The sequence below is a fragment of the Pangasianodon hypophthalmus genome, chromosome 5, assembly GCF_027358585.1.
Source record: "Pangasianodon hypophthalmus isolate fPanHyp1 chromosome 5, fPanHyp1.pri, whole genome shotgun sequence".
Lineage (NCBI taxonomy): Eukaryota > Metazoa > Chordata > Actinopteri > Siluriformes > Pangasiidae > Pangasianodon > Pangasianodon hypophthalmus.
Genome location: NC_069714.1, coordinates 2,655,122 through 2,674,981, shown reverse-complemented (window position 1 = coordinate 2,674,981; position 19,860 = coordinate 2,655,122). Strand labels below are relative to the sequence as shown.

General features: G+C 38.3%; 2 protein-coding genes across 5 annotated transcripts in view; one reads left to right on the top strand and one right to left on the bottom strand.

The window, feature by feature from the left end:
- The window catches only part of LOC113546993 (F-box only protein 47), a 31,745-nt gene extending 25,633 nt beyond the window's left edge, over nt 1-6,112 (bottom strand). For both annotated transcript variants that reach the window (XR_008301868.1, XM_026947132.3), the window contains exons 1-2: nt 5,582-6,112; nt 5,271-5,441 (exon numbers count right to left, since the gene is read on the bottom strand). Coding sequence is in view for 1 of the 2 variants with exons in the window: in XM_026947132.3 (XP_026802933.1) it covers nt 5,271-5,433 (163 nt within the window). In the remaining variant the exon portion in view is untranslated. The remainder of the gene's footprint in view (nt 1-5,270; nt 5,442-5,581) is intronic.
- On the top strand, nt 5,298-16,172 carry LOC113546994 (claudin-14-like). 3 transcript variants are annotated; one of them, XM_034304321.2, is made up of 3 exons: nt 5,298-5,419; nt 6,903-6,948; nt 13,635-16,172. In XM_034304321.2, exon 3 carries the CDS (start codon nt 13,834-13,836, stop codon nt 14,584-14,586), a length of 753 nt encoding a protein of 250 aa, XP_034160212.1. In that variant the 5' UTR covers nt 5,298-5,419; nt 6,903-6,948; nt 13,635-13,833; the 3' UTR covers nt 14,587-16,172. The 3 variants fall into 3 exon arrangements, with proteins under 3 accessions (XP_034160212.1, XP_026802934.1, XP_026802935.1); XM_026947133.3 differs by lacking the exon at nt 6,903-6,948 and having other exon boundaries at nt 5,301-5,419; XM_026947134.3 differs by lacking the exons at nt 5,298-5,419; nt 6,903-6,948 and adding an exon at nt 11,551-11,790.
- The last annotated feature ends 3,688 nt before the right edge of the window (nt 16,173-19,860 follow it).

Sequence of the window (19,860 nt, the reverse complement as noted above, 5' to 3'; positions counted from 1 at the left end):
CTTGTCAGACGCTCCAAACCAGTTCTGAAGCAGGTGAAAACCTGGCCAGCAGGAGCCATCTTTGCTCTTCAGGACTGTTTTAAGCACACTGACTGGCACATGTTCATCAGTGATTCAAGTTCAGGGATACACGGCATCAGTGACCAGCTACATCAGCAAGTGCATTGATGACATCACTGTCTCCATGCTCCAACCAGAAGCCGTGAATGACTGCAGAGGTGCGTGAGCTGCGGAGGACCTGAGACCCCGCCTTCAGAGCAGGCAACAAGGCAGCCCTAAGAACAGCAAGGGCCAAACTGTCCCGGGCCATCAGAAAGGCAAAGCGCGCACATGCACAGTGAATCCACAATCACTTCAAGGCCAGCGGAGACACGCAGCGCATGTGGCAGGGCATCAAGGCCATCACCAACTACAAGACAACACCACCTGCCTGTGATAGTGAGGCCTCCCTTCCAAAAGTGCCAAACAACTTCTACGCTCTGTTCAAGGCGCAGAATGATGTGACGGTGAGGAAGACCACCCCTCCTCCCAATGACCAGGTGCTGTGTCTTACCACGACTGAGGAAAACTCTACACAGAGTTACCCCACGGAAGGCTGCTGGACCCATATGTTCGAATGCTGTTCATAGACTTCAGTTCAGCATTCAACACAATCATTCCTCAGCACCTGATTGGAAAGCTGAACCTGCTGGGCCTGAACACCTCCCTCTGCAACTGGATCCTGGACTTCCTGACTGGGAGACCTCAGTCAGTCCGGATCGGGAACAGCATCTCCAACACCACCACACTGAGCACTGGGGCCCCACAGGGCTCTGTGCTCAGTCCATTGCTGTTCACTCTGCTGACTCACGACTGTGCAGCAATGCATAGCTCAAACCACATCATCATGTTCGCCGATGACACGACCGTGGTGGGTCTCATCAGCAAGAACCACGAGTCAGCATACAGAGAGGAGGTGCAGTGGCTAACGGACTGGTGCGGACCCAACAACCTGTCTCTGAATGTGGACAAAACTAAATGGATGGTTGTTGACTTCATTAGAGTACGGCACGACTGCTCTCCACTGAACATCGGCGGCTCCTCTGTGGTGATTGTCAAGAGCACCAAATTTCTTGGCGTTCACCTGGCGGAGGACCTCACCTGGTCCATCCTCACCATCTACAGAGGGACTATTGAGAGCATCCTGAGCAGCTGCATCACTGCCTGGTTTGGAAATTGCACCGTCTCGGATCGCAAGACCCAGCAGCGGATAGTGAGGACAACTGAGAAGATCATCAGGGTCTCTCTTCCCTCCATCATAGACATTTACACCACACACTGTATCCGCAAAGCCACCAGCATTGTGGATGAGCCCACACACCCCTCATACATTCTCTTCACCCACCTGCCGTCTGGCAATCAGTACCAAAGCATTCGGGCCTCACGGCCAGACTGTGCAACAGTTTCTTCTCCCAAGCCATCAGACTCCTAATAGTTATTGTAGTTATTGTACTGTCTTGTGCTGTTTCCATATGTTGCACATGCACTCTATGTAAAAAAAAAAAAATGTGTAGTCTCTTGTAGTTCTGTGTTGTTTTATGTAGCACCATGGTCCTGGAGGAACACTGTCTCATTTCACTGTGTACTAACTAGCTGTATATGGTTGAAATAACAATAAAGCCATTGACATGACTTGATCAGATGCGGGTAAATTACACTTTCTGCAATAACCAATAACCTCATTCACAAAACATCTCAAAAATCTGATAGTCCTGTGACTTTGAGACTTTGACATGCAAGAAATTGTGTCTTCTACTATAACTATTTGCTATGACTTTTTTCTGGGTTTCCAACGCATGTCAAGAATCTTGCTCTCATCTGTGAAACACAATTCAGCAGATTATCAAAATTCACATGAATCAAATATTTTACCCTAGTCTTTTTTTTTACTGGGAACCTCTGAATTTGCTATGTAACAATATATTGTATGTTCATCCTGCAGAACATAAAGTGGTTTTCAGCTTTGTTTGCCACCAGCCAACTATTTAACTAATAAAGCATTTATATAACACTCATCAAAAAGCAGCATAGTCAGTTGAAACAAATAATGGTCTAACTAATATGGGGTTAGAGCTGTTTCATATTTCCAAATAAACAGATTCCAAATTCCAAAAAATCCACAAATAAATGAGAGATTCACAAAAATTAATTACATTCACAAATAAATAAAATGAGAATTGCAAATAAAAAAATTTACGAATAAGTTTTTATGTCACAACTCATAAAAACTTTTGTGCGTTTATGGATTTTGAAACGTTTCTAGCGTCAAGACGTGCATACAAATCCACCGACAGGTTGACTCCACCCACTCAAGCCAATCAGATAACGGCCACACTGCGCTGACCAATCGTAGCACGTTCTCGCGCCAACCAAACAGGTTTTGTTTTACAATCAGGGCGGGAACAGAGTCATATTTCACCAAGCTCGTATATTATAAAGGCTCTCGTCCTGGCTGATCAGGAGGAATCACGACTAGTGATGGGAAGTTCGGATCATTTTACCGACTCGGACCTTTGAGTCTCGTTCAGCAAAATGAACGAATATTTTTTGGAGTCATTTCGTTCATTTCGTTCATTTTAGCAAAATATAATTAAAATGTTACGTGTTACTTCCCTAACACATCTACTACTTTCGCAAACGTTGATCACACTACAAACAAGACAAAACTATAATGCTATAAGAAACGGAAAACATTAATTCATTGTTTACCTGGATCTTTAGTCTATGATTAGCTCACCTCACCTCTTATCTGACAAGTCTTCGGGTTTGAGTCATTCGTTCATCACGTGACAGCCCCATAAGCTTAACCAATGCAGTCTGAGCTGGAAAGAGAATTGATTAGTTCATCTCTCGAGTCTTTCCAGTCGTTCGTTCTTTTGTCACGTGACCACTTCCTGGATCAGTACCTCATTCAGTAATACTATAACGTAAAACTGTATTTTTTGTATGTTGGATCATATTTAGGAATTATCATAAAATTATCAAAAGATGTGTAATAAGCATTTTCCTAGAAATAAAAAAAGGTCTGGCCATTTCTGTCACTACGTTTTTGTTACTGTTTCTTGAGGATCTGTTGTGTTATTTTATAAATAAATAAAACCATGTTATAAATAAAATATTGATTAATTTGTCCTTTCACTGTCTGTCTTTCAGTAAACAAACACTAGGCTATATAATAAAATAATCCAAGCCTACAATTACAAAGTACTTATAGTTTGTTCATTTTTACTCCAATTTTGAGTTTGCTGGTATAATAATTGTTTTTCTTAGGCAGAATTGACATACTGGTATAATATTTCTATTAGAAGATTGGTCAAAAAAGACATAATGACATAAAGTAAAAGCAAATAACATTTTGAATTTGAATGATTAATGTTAGTTTAAAATATTAAGGTTATGATAACGTCAGCTTCAACAGTTGTAACCCAAATTGAAATAAAACTGGAGAGTTAAAGTGAATTACTTAGAAATATAATGTGCTTGGGTCACACAAAGGTTTAACCAATGGTTCAGCTGAAGGACAGCTGTCACTCAAGACTGTCACCAAGGGAACGGTGACCATTCCACACCCATCCCCCTTTGTTTTGCACTAGGTGAGGGGCAGAGACATTCTGATTTATTAAATAACTGCACAATTAAGTTATCAAGTATAAAAGTTATTTAGTTACAAGTTATTAAGTATCATTGGTAAGTACATGTGACTTTTCAGATAAAAAACAACTTGTAAACATTGAAGGTAATTTATTATGGACTAAACATATGGTGAGTGACTCAGAAATGTTTCATGAATCCTAAATACAGTAACACTATTCTATAGTCTAATCTGAAGGGTTAACTCAAAAGACATAAATCATACAACACGGTATTGTATTTTATGAAGATTAGAATGCACTGTAAAAAAAAAACAAGTGTCTCTTCTTTATCAAAGTGATTTCGCCATCATATGGACAAAATGATTAAAGCGTAACCAACTCTTTATTACCTTTACCACATTCAGTGTTATGGAAAAGAACCATCATGACAGAAATGAAAAGCAACAATTTGAGACCAGAAACGCATCACGTAACTGTAAGAGTAAATAATAATAATAATAATAATAACTATGCACCCGTTTGTAAGGAAGGTTGTAAATTAACTAATTTCTCTATCCAATGCTGAAGTGGTCACGTGACAAAAGACCGAACGACTCGAAAGACCCGAGAGATGAACTAATCAATTCTCTTTCCGGCTCAGGCTGCACTGGTTAAGCTTATGGGACTGTCACTGTCACGTGACGAACGAACGACTCAGACTCGGAGACTAGAAACAGGTGAACTGATTCCAGTACAGACCCTATAGGATGCTGCGCGACTGAACGGATCACTCCCCAAGACGACTCGCTCTTCCCGAGTCACATTCAAGAACGACCCATCACTAATCACAACAGGTGAGTGGTTTTAACCATCTAACAGCATCATTGTAACGGTGCAGTATGTTCCCGCCCTGTCTTGAGTAGCCGGTGGGTGGAGTCAACCTGTCGGTGGATTTGTGTGCACGTCTTGACGCTAGAAATGTTTCAAAATCCACAAATGCACAAACGTTTTTATGAGTTGTGACATTTTTTATTTGCAAATCTCATTTTATTTACTTGTGAATTTGTTTATTTTTTGTGAATCTCTCTACGTTTATTCGTGGATTTTAATGTTTATTTGGAAATATGACACAATTCTAACCCCATAAATTAAAAAAAAAAAACAGATTGCAGAGGTGCACAGTATGTTAGCACGTTAGATGTTATTAATGAACAGTGAAACTGGACATTTTACAGCCCAAACTCCACTCAGGAAGCTAAAGTCATGAACATCCTTAATAAATATGACGGAGGAAAGTTTCTTTATATTGAGCATTTTGATAGATTACACTTTTTAGATTTTTTTAAAGAATTTTTTTAGATGTTTTGAGAAAGTCTATAGTGAATGTCCTACAGTAAACTTTCTTCATGTAGAGTACTGATACAGCGCGAGATCGTAAATCCGGGATCCTTTAAGGTGGAACAGAAAATCCGTCAGAACACTGATACAACCTGGAAATACTACAGTTAAATTTTGTATGTTTGGATTTTTATTAAATAAGTTTTATTTATTTATTTATTTATTAATTATGCACGGTTTTTGTGACGCTAAACAGGAGTACCGGTAAACCGTCGGTGGAGCGGGGAAACGGCAGGTCGTTCCTGGTGAAAATGTACTCACCTGACAGGTGATTTAATATTAAATCAAACACCTCAGCTGGCAGTTTCTCGAAGAATCCCTGACCGGACATCCTTTGGCTTTTGGTGTTACTGGGTTTAACGGCACTTTGCCGCCGTCTAGAGCTTCTACGGTGCGATGTATAAGTTGAGGTAAATTTCTTCATAATCCAACCTAATTTAATGAACAGGAACAAAAAAGTGTCACATGGTCGCCTGTGTAGCCATTAGCTAACATGGTGAACGTTCATTTATATAATAAGCCATGCTAGCTAGTTAGCAATGAAAGATGCTGCTCAGTGTTAGCTGACTCACCTAAGCCTCGACTTTCGCTTGAAAATATTGTGACCGATGATAAATGATTAGATAAAGTAATAAACAGGCTACATATAATAATGGAACATCACCCACTAAACTGTTGTGTTACTGTTGTGTTAGCTGTGGCCTTTTTATAACAGCAAAGTGCCTTAAAAACCCCTTAAACTGCAGCAGAACCGCCAGGTTACTGATTTATACTGCTCACGCGCGCGACTGCTTCTGCTTCTTCTATTACACGAGTAACAAAATACACACCTTACTACTAAAGCGGGTTTTACATACTAGCCCTGTTCTGTTAACACACAGTTCGGGGAAACCAGGAGTTTCCACTTGCAGAAACCGAGATCAGAAGACTGTCGCCAGCTTTTTTTTTCCGGGGTAGCTAACGCATCCTCAAAAAGGTCACTAAATGTCGCCAGAGGACGTCATGGACCTATCTGCAAATTCATTGTTATGACTATTTGCATATCAAAACGTGTTACATGAAGAATGAAGACTTTTTTTGAAGACACCTGATCAGAATGGTGCTGTAGTTTTAGGGCTTTTAAGGCAATTTCCTGATTAAAAAAAAAAAGCTAAACACCGCTAACACACCTTAAGACAAGAGGTTAGTGGGTGGCTACACATAATCATGGGAAATCACCCACTAACCTCTTGTCTTAAGGTGTGTTAGCGGTGTTTAGCTTTTTTTTTTTTTAATTAATTTTTTCATTATTCATCATTAATGTTGGGGAACTTCCAAGAGAGAAGTTAGTTCCTTTTATAGCTGCAATAAACAGTCAGCCTCTCTCTCACCTACACTGAAAACAAGTGGAATATGTGGTCAATCAGATATAACATAAAAATATTAAGTTTCTCATCAAGACATGATTGCATTGCTTATATTAAACTTAATTTAAACAAGTTTCTAATTACTAGATTGAATTATATAAAGTGAGCATGATCAGTTTACGTAGTATGAACATAAAACCAGTCACATTATAAAATCATGCGAGGACATTGGCACTGACACAACATATAGCTTATAGTAGTAAATTAAAATGGTTAGATCATGTGCTGTAGAATAGCACAGCAGGAATGTGGAGCAGTAATGTTGCAGAATGCCAGTGACCTGGGTTTGCTCTTCAGCTCAGATAAGGGTGTGGAGTTCGATTTTATTCAGGTGGCACTGATGTACACAAGTGAATTAAATAGATTCAGTGAGCTTTTTATCAGTGTAGGCTCTGAGAAAAGGATGTTTCTAGGAAAAAGAAGGGCTAACAGTATCTTAAATGTATGCACTTCCATCTATCCGTTTTCTGTACTGCTTATCCTACAGGGTCGCAGGGAGCCTGGAGCCTGTCCCAGGGGACTTGGGGCACAAGGTGGGAGACACCCTGCCCTGGATAGCACAATCATACTATCTTCCTAAGGCACTGAGAGAGCATGCCAGCTCCGCGCACACATAGGGTAGAGGTGGGAAATAGGGTTAACCCCCAACCTCAGAGGTGTGAAGGAAGGGTGCTAACCACAAAGCCACCATACCCCCCCATTGTATTGGATACCAGCTGCTGTGCAATGGTGGTCACCACGCTACAGACCTGCTATGAATACTGGGTAGTGTGAAAATGTTGAGCAGTACTATGGGCCATATTGTTTTTTCCAAATTTGCGGGATTCTGTTTTAGGCATGTGTTCTAGATGTGCTCTAACTAGCTAGGCAGTTAGCCACTATTTTTTCCATTTCAATTACATCAGCAAGCAGAAGCAAAATAGCAGACACATTGAATAAATCCAATTAGTTAGCATTAATTTCCTATCATTGTTTTCGGTCCATTTCTCCTCTCCTCGTTTTTTTCTGTTTGCGTGTTTCCGCCCCAGATAGATTCGAACACTTCATGGTCACTGCTTCTTCATGATCTTCTGTTGTCAGTAATATTACTGTTTCTTTTCACACCACATGCAACTGCATTATACATAAACCTCTTTGCCAAATGATAGTAAAGTGCACTTTTTTGCATATCCATTTTAAAAATTGTGGGGCCCCCTGGTGGTCCACGGGCCCTAAGCAACCGCTTACCGTATGCCAAGTATGTCTCACTGCCTCATTTCCTTTGGCCCAGTGAACCTGAAAAAAATTACAAACAGTGTCTACTTGTGTACATTTTTACACTATCTAGTCTTACACTATCCGTATTGCAGGAACTGCAACTGTACAGCACCCACACATGTCTGTGCTAAAACTCTGCTTAAAATCAATGCCTTGTTTGCTGCGTTTGATGTAGGTCACATTCACATCTAAAATAATTCAGAAACACTTCGGATGTGGAGAGTGGTATAAGCAGTTACCCACTAACCTCTTCATGTAACACCTGATAACAACTGATAGTAAAGTGCACTTTTTTGCATATCCATTTTAAAAATTGTGGGGCCCCCTGGTGGTCCACGGGCAGTAAAAGGAAAAGAAAAGTAGGTTAGGTTTTATAAGAGAAGGTATAATGTTCCCCTATTATTAACATGTTTATTTTAATAATTTCAGTGGAACTATCATAAAGATAATTTATGGCAATGTTATTACTATGGGAAGATTGTTTGATGAGAGATTGTGCCTTAAAATGATCATGCAATCATGATTTTATTTTGGTCTGTCCTCATCACCCCATAAATAATTCCAGTACTCTTCCAGCAGGCTACTTCACTGGCTCTTATCTTGATCTCTCTGTGCTAATAGTAGTGTAAAAGTATGATCCTAATTGGTTAATCCTGTTTCTGACCGTAGCAGCTGGTAGCCTTTAAAAAAGAATGCATTCTGTTATCCTGCAATAATGCATATACTTAAATAGATTCTGTTAGATCTTCTTTATACTAGAAACGTCCTGTAATAATTTCAGAGATTAGGTTATTGGTGTTAATTGATAGAATATGTTCAATAAGTAAAAAAAAAGAAAAAATTAATAGCCTCAGATTGTGACTCGACACCCTTAGTTTAGGATTATATGGCCATAAATAAATCAATAAATAACAGGTTACATGTCAACAAGATAGTACTGAGCTACATGAACAGTATTCCACTGTCCTCATGGATGTCTGTGCGGTAATGAAATGTAAAAATAAAATTTAAACAAGACATATAGCAGGAAGCATGCAGTTCTTCCTTATGATACAATTATTATATTTCATTGGCAAGCATGATTGTAAAAGATGCCTATTAGACATTTTGACTGGACCCCCAATCAGCACAGGCTAAATCTAAATCAGGCTAAACACTATGAAATTACTGAGCCAAAATACCTTTAATCCATACAAGCTTAACATTCATGAAGGATGATGATAATAAGCTTAATAATATAATAATAATAGTAGGCATATAAAAAATAATACAAAAAAATAGTGATATGCATAATATTTAACAGTACAAAACACTTCATCAGGCTGCATTCTCAGCACTTCTAACGGCCCACACTGCCTCCCAAAAATGAACTCTATGGTCAAGTAACAATGCAGTCGTATGCTGGTCTGGAGGACCATGCTGTTGTGTGAGTTAGTAGGCCCTATTCAGACAGATCGAGGTGGAAAAATACTTGAGGATTCCTCATGAACCACACCTTTGGTAACTGCCACATTTATATATATTTAATGTTTTGGAAGGGGGTCCTTGTGTATTTCTTTCTGGACACTGAGAGGATAGTTAAAGGTTCTAATGGAGCTGTTGTTTTGTAGTTCTTCAGGATTTCTCCTCACAGAGTTGGAGGGTCCATATTGAATGGCATCAATAAGTCTTACAGAAATCAGAAGTGATAAACACTCATTTTGGAGGTGTAATGATGGTTTCTTTCTTTCGACATCTCCAAAGTTATTGTGTAGGCTATTTGCTCAGTTTTTCAGGAAGACTTTTGACCCTTTGACTGTGGGTGACTAAGAGCGACTTTATGTGGAGGCTCTGGCTTTGGGGCCCCATGACTCCTTGGGCCCCTGATCCAGTGCCTGGAAGGTCAGTTCAGTAATCCATCCTTGGTACGCATGAAATCACTTGCTTTTATTACTTGTAATTATAGCCAAGAAGCAAGTTTAAAAGGAAGGATACACAGTGAGTTGAGCGAACCTGCTCCCTCAAAAATTGTTTCACCAGCAGCTACAGCTACTTCTACTACTACTACTACTAATAATAACTTACCACAGCATTGTTGAATTCTAAAATCTGATTAGTCAGAAGGTGTTAATTAACTGATTAGTTGATTAAACATCAGCTGTGACAGTAGTGCCGACTGATGCAAAACATTTTCAGAATGGGTTATATTAATGAATTTGTTTTAATACATTATCATTTCTATAGTAACAGCTCATTCACAGGGCATTGTGTGGTGGATGATCTAAGGCCAATAATAATAAACTGATAAAACTTTCTGTTATCTGAAAAAGAAACATGAAAAAAAGTGTTTCTGTAAAGTGACATTTATTTAACATTTATGGAGGGAGTCTGAGGTGTCAGCAATTTTTTTTAGGCCAATAAGATTTTCGCCACAGGAAAGTCTTCCAGAAAAGTCTTTCCAATGCTGGAAACAACATTCAACTACAATAACCAGAGTACTACACAGTCTACAAACATGGCCGCTCCGGACTACAACACCCAGCACCACCAGAGACAAATTCACATTCAAATTCATCATCTTACTGATTACACACAATTACACTGATGTTCACAATTACAGACCACAGTATAAAGGAACTGTCATTCCACACTCATCTTTTGAAGTAAATGCTCTGTGATTCACTCCAGTCATTACCAAGCCTTTGTATTGCCACACTGCCCGGTTATAGATCTTGCTTTGTGTTTCACGTTTTGCCGTAGCCCTGCCTAGTTCATGTTGTTTGCTAATCGTTTGCCCTCTGCCTGTTATTTTGACTACATTCCTGCCTTACTTTTTGGAATTGTCTGCCTGTGTCTTCAGTAAAGCTACTGTTTACCTGCACTTGCATCTGCTTCTGCCTCTTAACAGCAGATTATAAATAGAAGCAAAAACATCACCATGTCAACAATTACATGTTTTTCTTTGTTATAAACCAACACTTATTTTTAATCTGTTTATTGTTAGGCTTAGATTATGTGAAGCACCAACAGTATAAGTCCCTGTGAATGAGCCGTTATAGGAATGATAATGTATTACAATGAGTGCACTAATATAAACCTATAATTTATGTTACAGTAGTACATGTTCAGATCCATGCTGCCAGAGAAAATTAACTAACAGAATCAGCAGATTCTCTGTTAAAAGAAAAATGATTTGACTATCATTCAGGTGTGATGTCACAGCACATGTAACATGTATGCTGCTTAAAATTACAGAACCCCCAAAGTAAAACCCACGTCCCTGTACACGCTTGACAAAAACAGAACATAGACCATAAAATTATTTTACAGAGAAGCACTAACCTAACAGATATAGGTTATAAGGTTATGAAGTCAAAATTTTGTATGTTAAAATAGGGACTTTCCCTTCCCAAAAACATTTAAATTATGAAGTGAGTCTTAGGGCCTTCATATGTGCTGCCTTTAGAAGATATTACTCAGAAAAATGACATTAATGTCTCCTGCTGTGCTGAAAACAGCCATCCCCCCCCCTTTATAAGGGATATATACTTAATATACTCTATTGTTGTATTAGGCATATCAAAGACTGGATGGCTGGTAACTTTATTTTACTGAACCCAGATAGACCTTGGATAAAAAAACTGCTCCTGAGGTCTATAGTTATAGTTTCTGTGTTTACTTGTTTAAAAATGTCATATGTCCACCATAACTGTGCCAAGTTTCTTAGACACAGTTTATTTTTTAAAAATATTGTAATGGGATATTGTAATCTAAACAGTAAAATGTTATTCATGATGGTAGCACTGAGTAGGTTTCCTCTTATAGGGACTGAGGTTTTATTAAAACCCAAAGCACATCAATCACATCAGTGAAAGGTATAGTCCTGTGCAGCATTGTTCAGTGGGCGGCAATGAAAATAAATGGGCATTGATAGTCTAGGCAGAGCCTTTCTTTCAGATGGCAATGTTGGCGTGGCTCTTCCGCCTAGCTGGGGAATGAATGAAAAAAAAGAAAAGCACAATAATTTGTTTATCTAAAGAGAAAAGCACAGCAGTACAGAAAGTAGCCGGTGATGTTCCAGAGTGTATTCAGTGAGAGGTGGACACACTCTATATCTGTCCCCATAGGCTGCGTTACTGGTAAGATAATAAAAATACTTGACTGTATAGTGTTTAATTATTATCAGAGCTATTTCAGAGCTATATAATCTTATTTAGTATCATTACTGTATCACTGTAGAATAGGTGTATTACTAACCTGTATTATTATATTATTGTTTTTCAAATAGTATTTATTGTGTACTTTATATTATGTTGTGTGCTTTTTACCGTACTGTTGGACTGGGCTGTTATAACAAAGAGCACATTTCCCCCTTATGGCACTGATGATGTGTCCACCCATATTTTATCATAATTTGACCATATTTTTTTGGTCTAGATGAATTAGTTAATGAGACATCATCCAGAGAATAGTTTCTGTATGCAATATGTTAAAGAAACCCAAGCTATTTATAATCAGCATGCTCTTTATGCAAAAAGGCCATTTTTGCTTTGGTATGTCCCAGTTGGACACAATGGGTTGTTTGTATTCTGTTTTTCACAGTGAGGATTGTATGGAGCTTTTCACATCTAAATCAGGGCTTCGGAGAGTCTCAACATATTGAAAAATGACTCTGGCTCTTTAATGTCTTGTTTGTCTTGGTGCTAAACCTATATTTAATCTGATTAGCTTAACATTATCCAGTATTAGACCATATGGGCAAACTAGGAAATTGCCCCCAGTGGCATGAGTAGCCCACTCATGAGCTTATTTATGGTAGACTATTGGACTATTGTGTATTGTGTGTGTTGACATGAATTATAAAGAGGCTGTGAATGTAGGGGGATTCATGCTGGTATAGATTGTTTTGTGAGCTAAAATAAGGTTTATTATGATACTGTTATTTAAGCAGGTTATTAAGCAGACTGGTGCTTTTCTTGTGTACTGAATGGTGCATTAGAAAGCTCACAGGCCTCAAATGCGATTTATTGATTGTATTGATTTTAACATATTTTAGCCTGTTTTTACCCAGTATAGTTGCCTTTTTTTTTTGCCATTTTCTAGGGGTGTAACTGTTGGATGATTTGGACCAACACGTCAGTTTAACGTAAACAGCTGAAACGGATTGAGGCAACAATCATAAATTGATTATTATCAGTTAAAATTAATTATAAGTCAATTATAAATTATCAAAGAAAAAGACAAGACCAGGGCACACAACTGGTATGGAAAAAAATCATATGATTAAACTGATAAATATGCTAGCAAGGTGATCTGCCCATAACACGGATATTTAAAATAATCTATCAGATGCTACTAAATTGAATCGTATAGTATTTTAGCAGATTCAGCGGTATCGTAAACATCAAATCATTGCCTTAAGAATCAAATTTGTATTGCAATGTTTTAAAGCCTGAGGTTTTCTCTCCTACCATTTTCCATCCGAATAATTAACTTCTATCACATGATCCCTACCAATTCAGGAAGGTGAGCTGCACCAAACGTGGATCGAGAAAATCTAGCATAATCATGTTTCATAAGCATGTTTCACTTAGAGCAACAGAATGGCATGCTTTGGCTCTTCTGTTTCCCCAACTAAGATTAACTAAAAACTATTCTAGTTTTTGCACAACGAGAAAACAAGAAGATAATTGGTTGTGGGACTGGATCAGCTGTATCCATGGTCTAGCCTTGGCAATAGGCTACCTTGCAATCTCCAAGCTTAAAGCAGGAGCAGAAAAATCAGCCGGTTTTGGGCTATTCAAGTAGCAGTATATTATAGAGCATTAGACAGAATTTGGTCCTAAACTAAAATTGCAATGTATTTGAAATTCACTGATGACCAAAAGCTTATTTTCATATATTATTATGTAAATTTCATTTCACTGAATAATAAAATGAACATACTTCTGTACATTTAATATTTTTTTTCTCTGTCTTACAGTGTTTGTGCTTACAGTTTCTGTTCCTACTCACCTATCACAAGAGGACATAAACACCTGACGCTTCTCACTTGAGTCACGTTGACATGCAGTCTTGTGACTGACTGACCACAGACTCAGTAGGGAATTGAACTTTGAAGGACAATTTTAACATTATTAAAGAGGTTTTTCTCAATTAATGTCACTAAACTTTACACAGCAATGATGGGAACCATGGCACAACAGCTCCTAGGCTTCTTTCTGGGTCTCCTGGGCCTGGTCGGGACTCTGACATCAACGGTGCTTCCTCACTGGCGCCAAACCGCTTATTTTAGCACCAATTTTATCACCGCTTCATACTATATGAAAGGTCTATGGATGGAGTGTGTTAGCCACACAGCTGGCATTTATCAGTGTGAATTCCATCGATCAATGCTTTCTCTGCCCAAAGATCTGCTGGCTGCCCGGATTTTAATGGTGCTCTCCTGCACCACTTCAATTTTGGCTGCCATACTTTCAGCTGTGGGCATGAAATGTACCCGATGCGCCTACCAATGCCATGCCAAGGGCTCCATAGCTGTGACTGGAGGTTCATGCTTTGTCCTGGCTGGCCTCTTCTGCCTTATCACTACATCCTGGACAACCTGTGATGTCATCAGAGACGCATATAATCCATTTTCTACTTCTGGGATGAAATATGAGATCGGCCTGGCTGTCTACATCTCTTTCTCATCAGCTATTTTCAGTATTTGTGGAGGTGGGATGCTTTGTGTGGCATCATGGGATGTAAGAAATTATTTAAGCCACAAGGTGGCAGACCCACAGGTACCAGGCCCAAATAAATGTCATATCCCAGCCTATCAAGCAAACACTGCCTTTGAAAGTGATCATTCATCATCACCAAATTTTTCCTCCAGCAGTGCTTATAGGTTAAGTGATAGCATTAGTGAAAGTAGTATTAAAAGTAAAACTTAAAGTAAAAGTCCAGTAAGAAGGGAAACTTTCGTGCAAAATTAAACAGCACTCAGTAATACTTTTTTTTTTTTGAGTGAAATGGCAGTGAATATGGACATATCCGCAAGGCCACAAGCTTTATTCTTTAATCTGAACTTTATTCTGAAATTGCAGAATAAGGTCTAATACAATTTTAACACTTTTATTCTTTCGGTGACAGCAAGAGAAAACATACCTTTTTTTTTATTTTACTACAATAGCTTTCTATAAACTAAAATATACGGCACACTAAAGAAAGAAACCTTTTTTTATTTAAGAATAAGAAAAAACCTCTAATAATTATTAAGTTCTAATGGCTAAAACTCCCAAGTCTATAGGATGTTGGTGATAGAAACTACTTATTATTTATCATGTGGTTGTTTAGCAACTAGGGATGTAATGATACAGATTATTGTATTGTATCATTCAATATGAGGCTCTTTATTCAATGGGTCTGCATAACAGTATGTAACACAATTTTTGTTCCTGATGCAAGATGCAAATTCGCCCGTTTTCTCAATGAAAATAGGTAAATTTCAAAATACCAATGTCATAGTCACAAAACCAAAGTTTGATGGGAATAATAGCCATTTTCTATACTTTTGAAGTAAATAATTAGGAAGTAATTAGGAAATAAACCCAGGAACAACAAAATAAAGTTGCATAGTAATTAATAGATTTGTTAGATAGAGTGATAGAATACTTTACTGAACCCCTTTTGTTGCAGCAGCACAATAAACAACAGAAATTACTTAACTAAATTAGAATAAAATAAGACGCTAAGTAGCAACAAAAGTAAGTAATGTGGTTGTAGTGCAGGTGATGATCATAAGGTGACAGTCATTAGAACATGTCCATGAGGAAGAGAATAAATAATAATAAATACAGTGGGTTGGAATGTGAGGGGGAAAAACAATGTTGTTATACAGCTAGCACAGGACGAGTCATACAGTCTGATAGAAGTCGGTATAAAAGACCTCCTCTTTGAAACAGTAGCATCCTCTTAGTCTCGAATCAGGTGAAGTTATGGAGGTTTTAAAAAAGTTTTTCCAAAGCACACTGATTTCACGAGCCAATATGCTAGCATACTAGCATGTGTAGTGTTGGCAAGAGTGCTAAGGATTAATTAGTTGTGTTTAATTTTGTTAAATTCTAACGCACAATTTTTCTTTCATTATATGCTGTTAAGATCATGCAAACTGTGAATAGATCATGCAAACTGTGTCATTATTAAGTTTAAATTATCGTACTTTTACAATATTGCATATTTTCATACAGTATTATATTATATTGAATTTGAATTTTGTGCATCATTACACCCCTAGTAGCAACCACACATTTTATGCAGTCAAAAACAAAAAACTACTGTAATCATTCCACAAATTTATATAGATCTAAATATATAATAATATAGATTTAAATAGATCCATGAAATTTAATACAATTTACCTATTTATGTTTATTCCAGTTTCAACATTGTTGCTGAATGAGTGAAGGAAATATTACAAATGAACTAATTCTAATGATATTCTTTGTGGGAATTTTAATAAATCAACAAAACTGTCATTCAGACCCCATATGACTTGTGTATGTCATTATCTGAACACACTTGTGTTTATTATTGAATTAATCACACAGAGAGCACTCACAGTGACTCAGATTGAGGGAACAAATCCAAACAAATGAACAAAATATGTAAAACACAAGAATTGCATCATCTAAAACATACAGCATAATAAAAAGATGTTCTGAAGTTTTAAAGAACACAGTTATTAAGAAAATTAACAAACACACATATTATAGCAGTGTATATTACTTCTATCTTAGGACCCTGTAAATTAATGAATGTAGTAATAATTAAACATGGCCATCCCACCTTGACACTTAAGTTTTGTTTTGTTTGGTTGTTTGTTTTGAATTACATGTACATTATATACAGTATTTGGGTAATTGACATATAAATTCTAATTAAGGAAGCATCTGGTGCAGATGCAGGTTTTTAGTGGAAGACTACAGATCAGTGCTGTAACTTCACTAAATGAACTTCCATTCAGATCACCAATTAATTCTTCTTCTTTCAGCTGCTCCCGTTAGGGGTCACCACAGCAGATCACTCGACTGCATATTTGATTTGGCTGGTTCCCTGGCCGGGAATCGAACCCAGGCCACGGCGGTGAGAGCGCCGAGGCCTAAACACTAGTCCTCCGGAGACCCAGATCACCACTTAATTATTCATGCAAAATAATCAACATAATTATTTTCAGCCATATTTCTATGAAACTGAAATAAAGTTTATTGTCCCAGAACAAATCATGGAGTCATAAACAAACATTGTTTCTGAGTTCAGATTTTCTGTTTAGTGAAGTTGTACGTAAACAACGTTAACCGCAGGTTTGTGACCTTTAAGACATTTGCAGGTTTTAACACTCCAAGGATAAACTTTTGGCATGTTTCATCACTTGATTTGAATAAGAAAAATTTCCACCACAGAAACATCACAATGACACTGATGTAGCCATGATGATAGCAGGCTTAGCGTTAGCTTATGATTTGCAGTAAAGAAGGTGACTCTCAAGCTCGTTATGAACAAAACGAGACACAAGCACTCAGCAGAGGAAACAGGAAACACACTTTCATTCATATTACACTGAAAACATCACTTACCACATGGTAATGAGATGAAATGAGATGAGATGCAATGAGATAAGATGAGTTGAGATGTGCGTGTGTGTCTGTGTGTGTACATTAACTCTGTATCGTGATTCTGGAACAAAACCTGAGATAAACACAAGGTGGCAGCAAGAGCTTTATGAGTTTTCTGTACAATTATGTTTACCCTGTGGACACAGAAGGTGCTAAATTAAGGAAATTATTTAGATGGTTGGTTGTGGTAAGGCAGTGCTGTATTCTTGGAATCAGTCAGACGTTTGGTGATCTTCTTGCTTTGCCCTAGTCATTTTTACTCATACTGTGTATGAGCAGGCAATACTATGAATCTTTGGTGCAAAAACTTCATAACAATACAGTAACACAAGACACAGGACACGACAGCATAATATGAGAACTAAAAAATAGTCAAGTATAAAAAATATAAAAAATAGTATGAGTGCAAAAAATACAATAAATACACCAGTGTTGCATGGAAAAAGTAGTGCAATAATTGTCTCTGAACTATTGACTATGAGAAGAAGTGTAGCAGAAATATTGGGTGAAAGGTAGCAGCAAAAAAGTGTATTATAATAGTAAAAGTGTCTGATAGTAGCATTATAAATTGCAAGTGAGTGAGTGTTAAACAATGCTGGGTGTTGGGAAAGTTTTGATTAGTCCAGGTGAGGCAGTTGGGAGGCAGCAGTGTGTTGAATATTCTGACTGCCTCAGGGAAGGAGCTGTAGCAGAGTCTCGTGGTGGTGGCACAGATGCTCTGGTACCTTCTACCAGATGGCAGGAGGGTAAAGAGTCCATGCAAGAAGCAGGAGGGTCCATAATCCATAAGAAGATCTTCTGAGCTGTTCTTACAATTTGCTGTAGGGTCTGTTCAGTTCCTGTACCAAACACTGAGACAGCTGTTAGGACGCTGTCTATTGTCTCCCTAGATGGAGAAGAACAAAGAGGGGAGGTTAGTTTATCTCTTCATCCTCTGCAGGACAGGCTTTCTTGACTAGGCAGGTGGTGTTGAGAGCCCAGTGCGCCACTGGACTCTTAACACCACCTGCCTAGCCAAGAAACTTCTGCTGTCATCCAGGACTCCTGATCTGCATGAATGGTGATGGTCTTGAAAGAAGTTACATCATCTATGTTCTTGCTAATGTTGCTAGTCACTGCTGCTGTGTATTCCTCCAAATCTATGGTGTGGTCATGTGTAGCAGCCTCTCTGATGTTCTAGTCTGTCTGCTAAAAACATTGCTGAAGTGCTGCAATGGCTCCCTCAGTCAAGGTTCTCACTCGTTTCCGAACTGGTTTGGCAAGTTTCAGGTCTAATGTGTTTGTTCCATGGGTTGCAAAATAATTTTGGCTATACTACCATGATTTCAGGTTTGCATGGTTAAGGTCTCCAGTGACAATGAAAACTATGTAAGGGTGCGCAGTCTGTAGATTGCTGATAACCCAATAAAGTACATATAGCACATTCCTTGCACTAATAGCCGAGTGGAATGTACACCGCCACAATGAGCATGGTGGTACACACTCCACCAGTGATGCTGTACAAAGGGCTCGATATCATTTCAGCACTGTGGAAAGTGACACCCAGGTAAGGAGATTCCCAAAAGCTATGTTCCCTGCCCTGGTGCTGGAGCAACCCCTGTCCTGCACATTTTAGTGTTTTCCCTGTTCTAACACATTCAAGTTAACACAGAAAGGGCTATTAATTAGCTGATTCATTGAATCAGGTTTGTTGGGAGCAAGGGAAAACACTAAAATGGCGCCATGAATATCTAATATCACTTATACTAGCATGTAAACACTCTGAATAAAAAGGGGGAAATTTGCTTATTTTGTGTGCCATCTCCTCATTCAATGTTTCAGAAAAAAATTAATAATTACATATAAGATAGAGGGCAGCGTGGTGGCAGAGTAGGTAGCATGTTCACCTCACAGCTCTAGGATTCCAGATTCAGTCCTGAATCAGACATTTTACCATAGTCTGTCTTTTTTTTATCATGAACCCCTGGTTCTTGGTATGTAACACTATGGTTGAATTGATATACACTTAGGATAAATACATTCAAACTCAATTTTTCACAGCTTCTGTCTTCTAATTTTCTAGTTTCAAGTTTTACCTTTCTGGCTGATGTCTTAAGGTTTTGCTCCAGTTTTTCTAGATAATCCTCTTCCTCATGATGCCATCTATTTTCTGAAATGTGCCAGTCCCTTTTCCAGTAAACACCCCTACAACATGATGCTGCCACCCTCATGCTTCACAGATGGAATGGTCTATTTCAGACTAAAAGGCTCACCATTTTCTTTGTGCATAGAGCTGATCATTATGGCCAGTCTGGCTTTTTTATACTACTCTTGGAGTAGGGGCTTGTTCCTTGCATGCCTTGGCCTTTCAGGTCAACGTGATGTAGGACTCTCTTAATGGTGGATGTGCATACGTTGGTACCTGATGCCTCAAACTCCTTCACCAGTTCCTTTGTTGTTGTCTTGGGTTTCAGTTGAACCTGTCAAACCAAAGTTTGTTCATCCCTGGAAGTTATTTTCGTGCCTCTTTCCTAAATGATTTAGTGCCTGTGTGGTCCCAAGATTTTTATATTT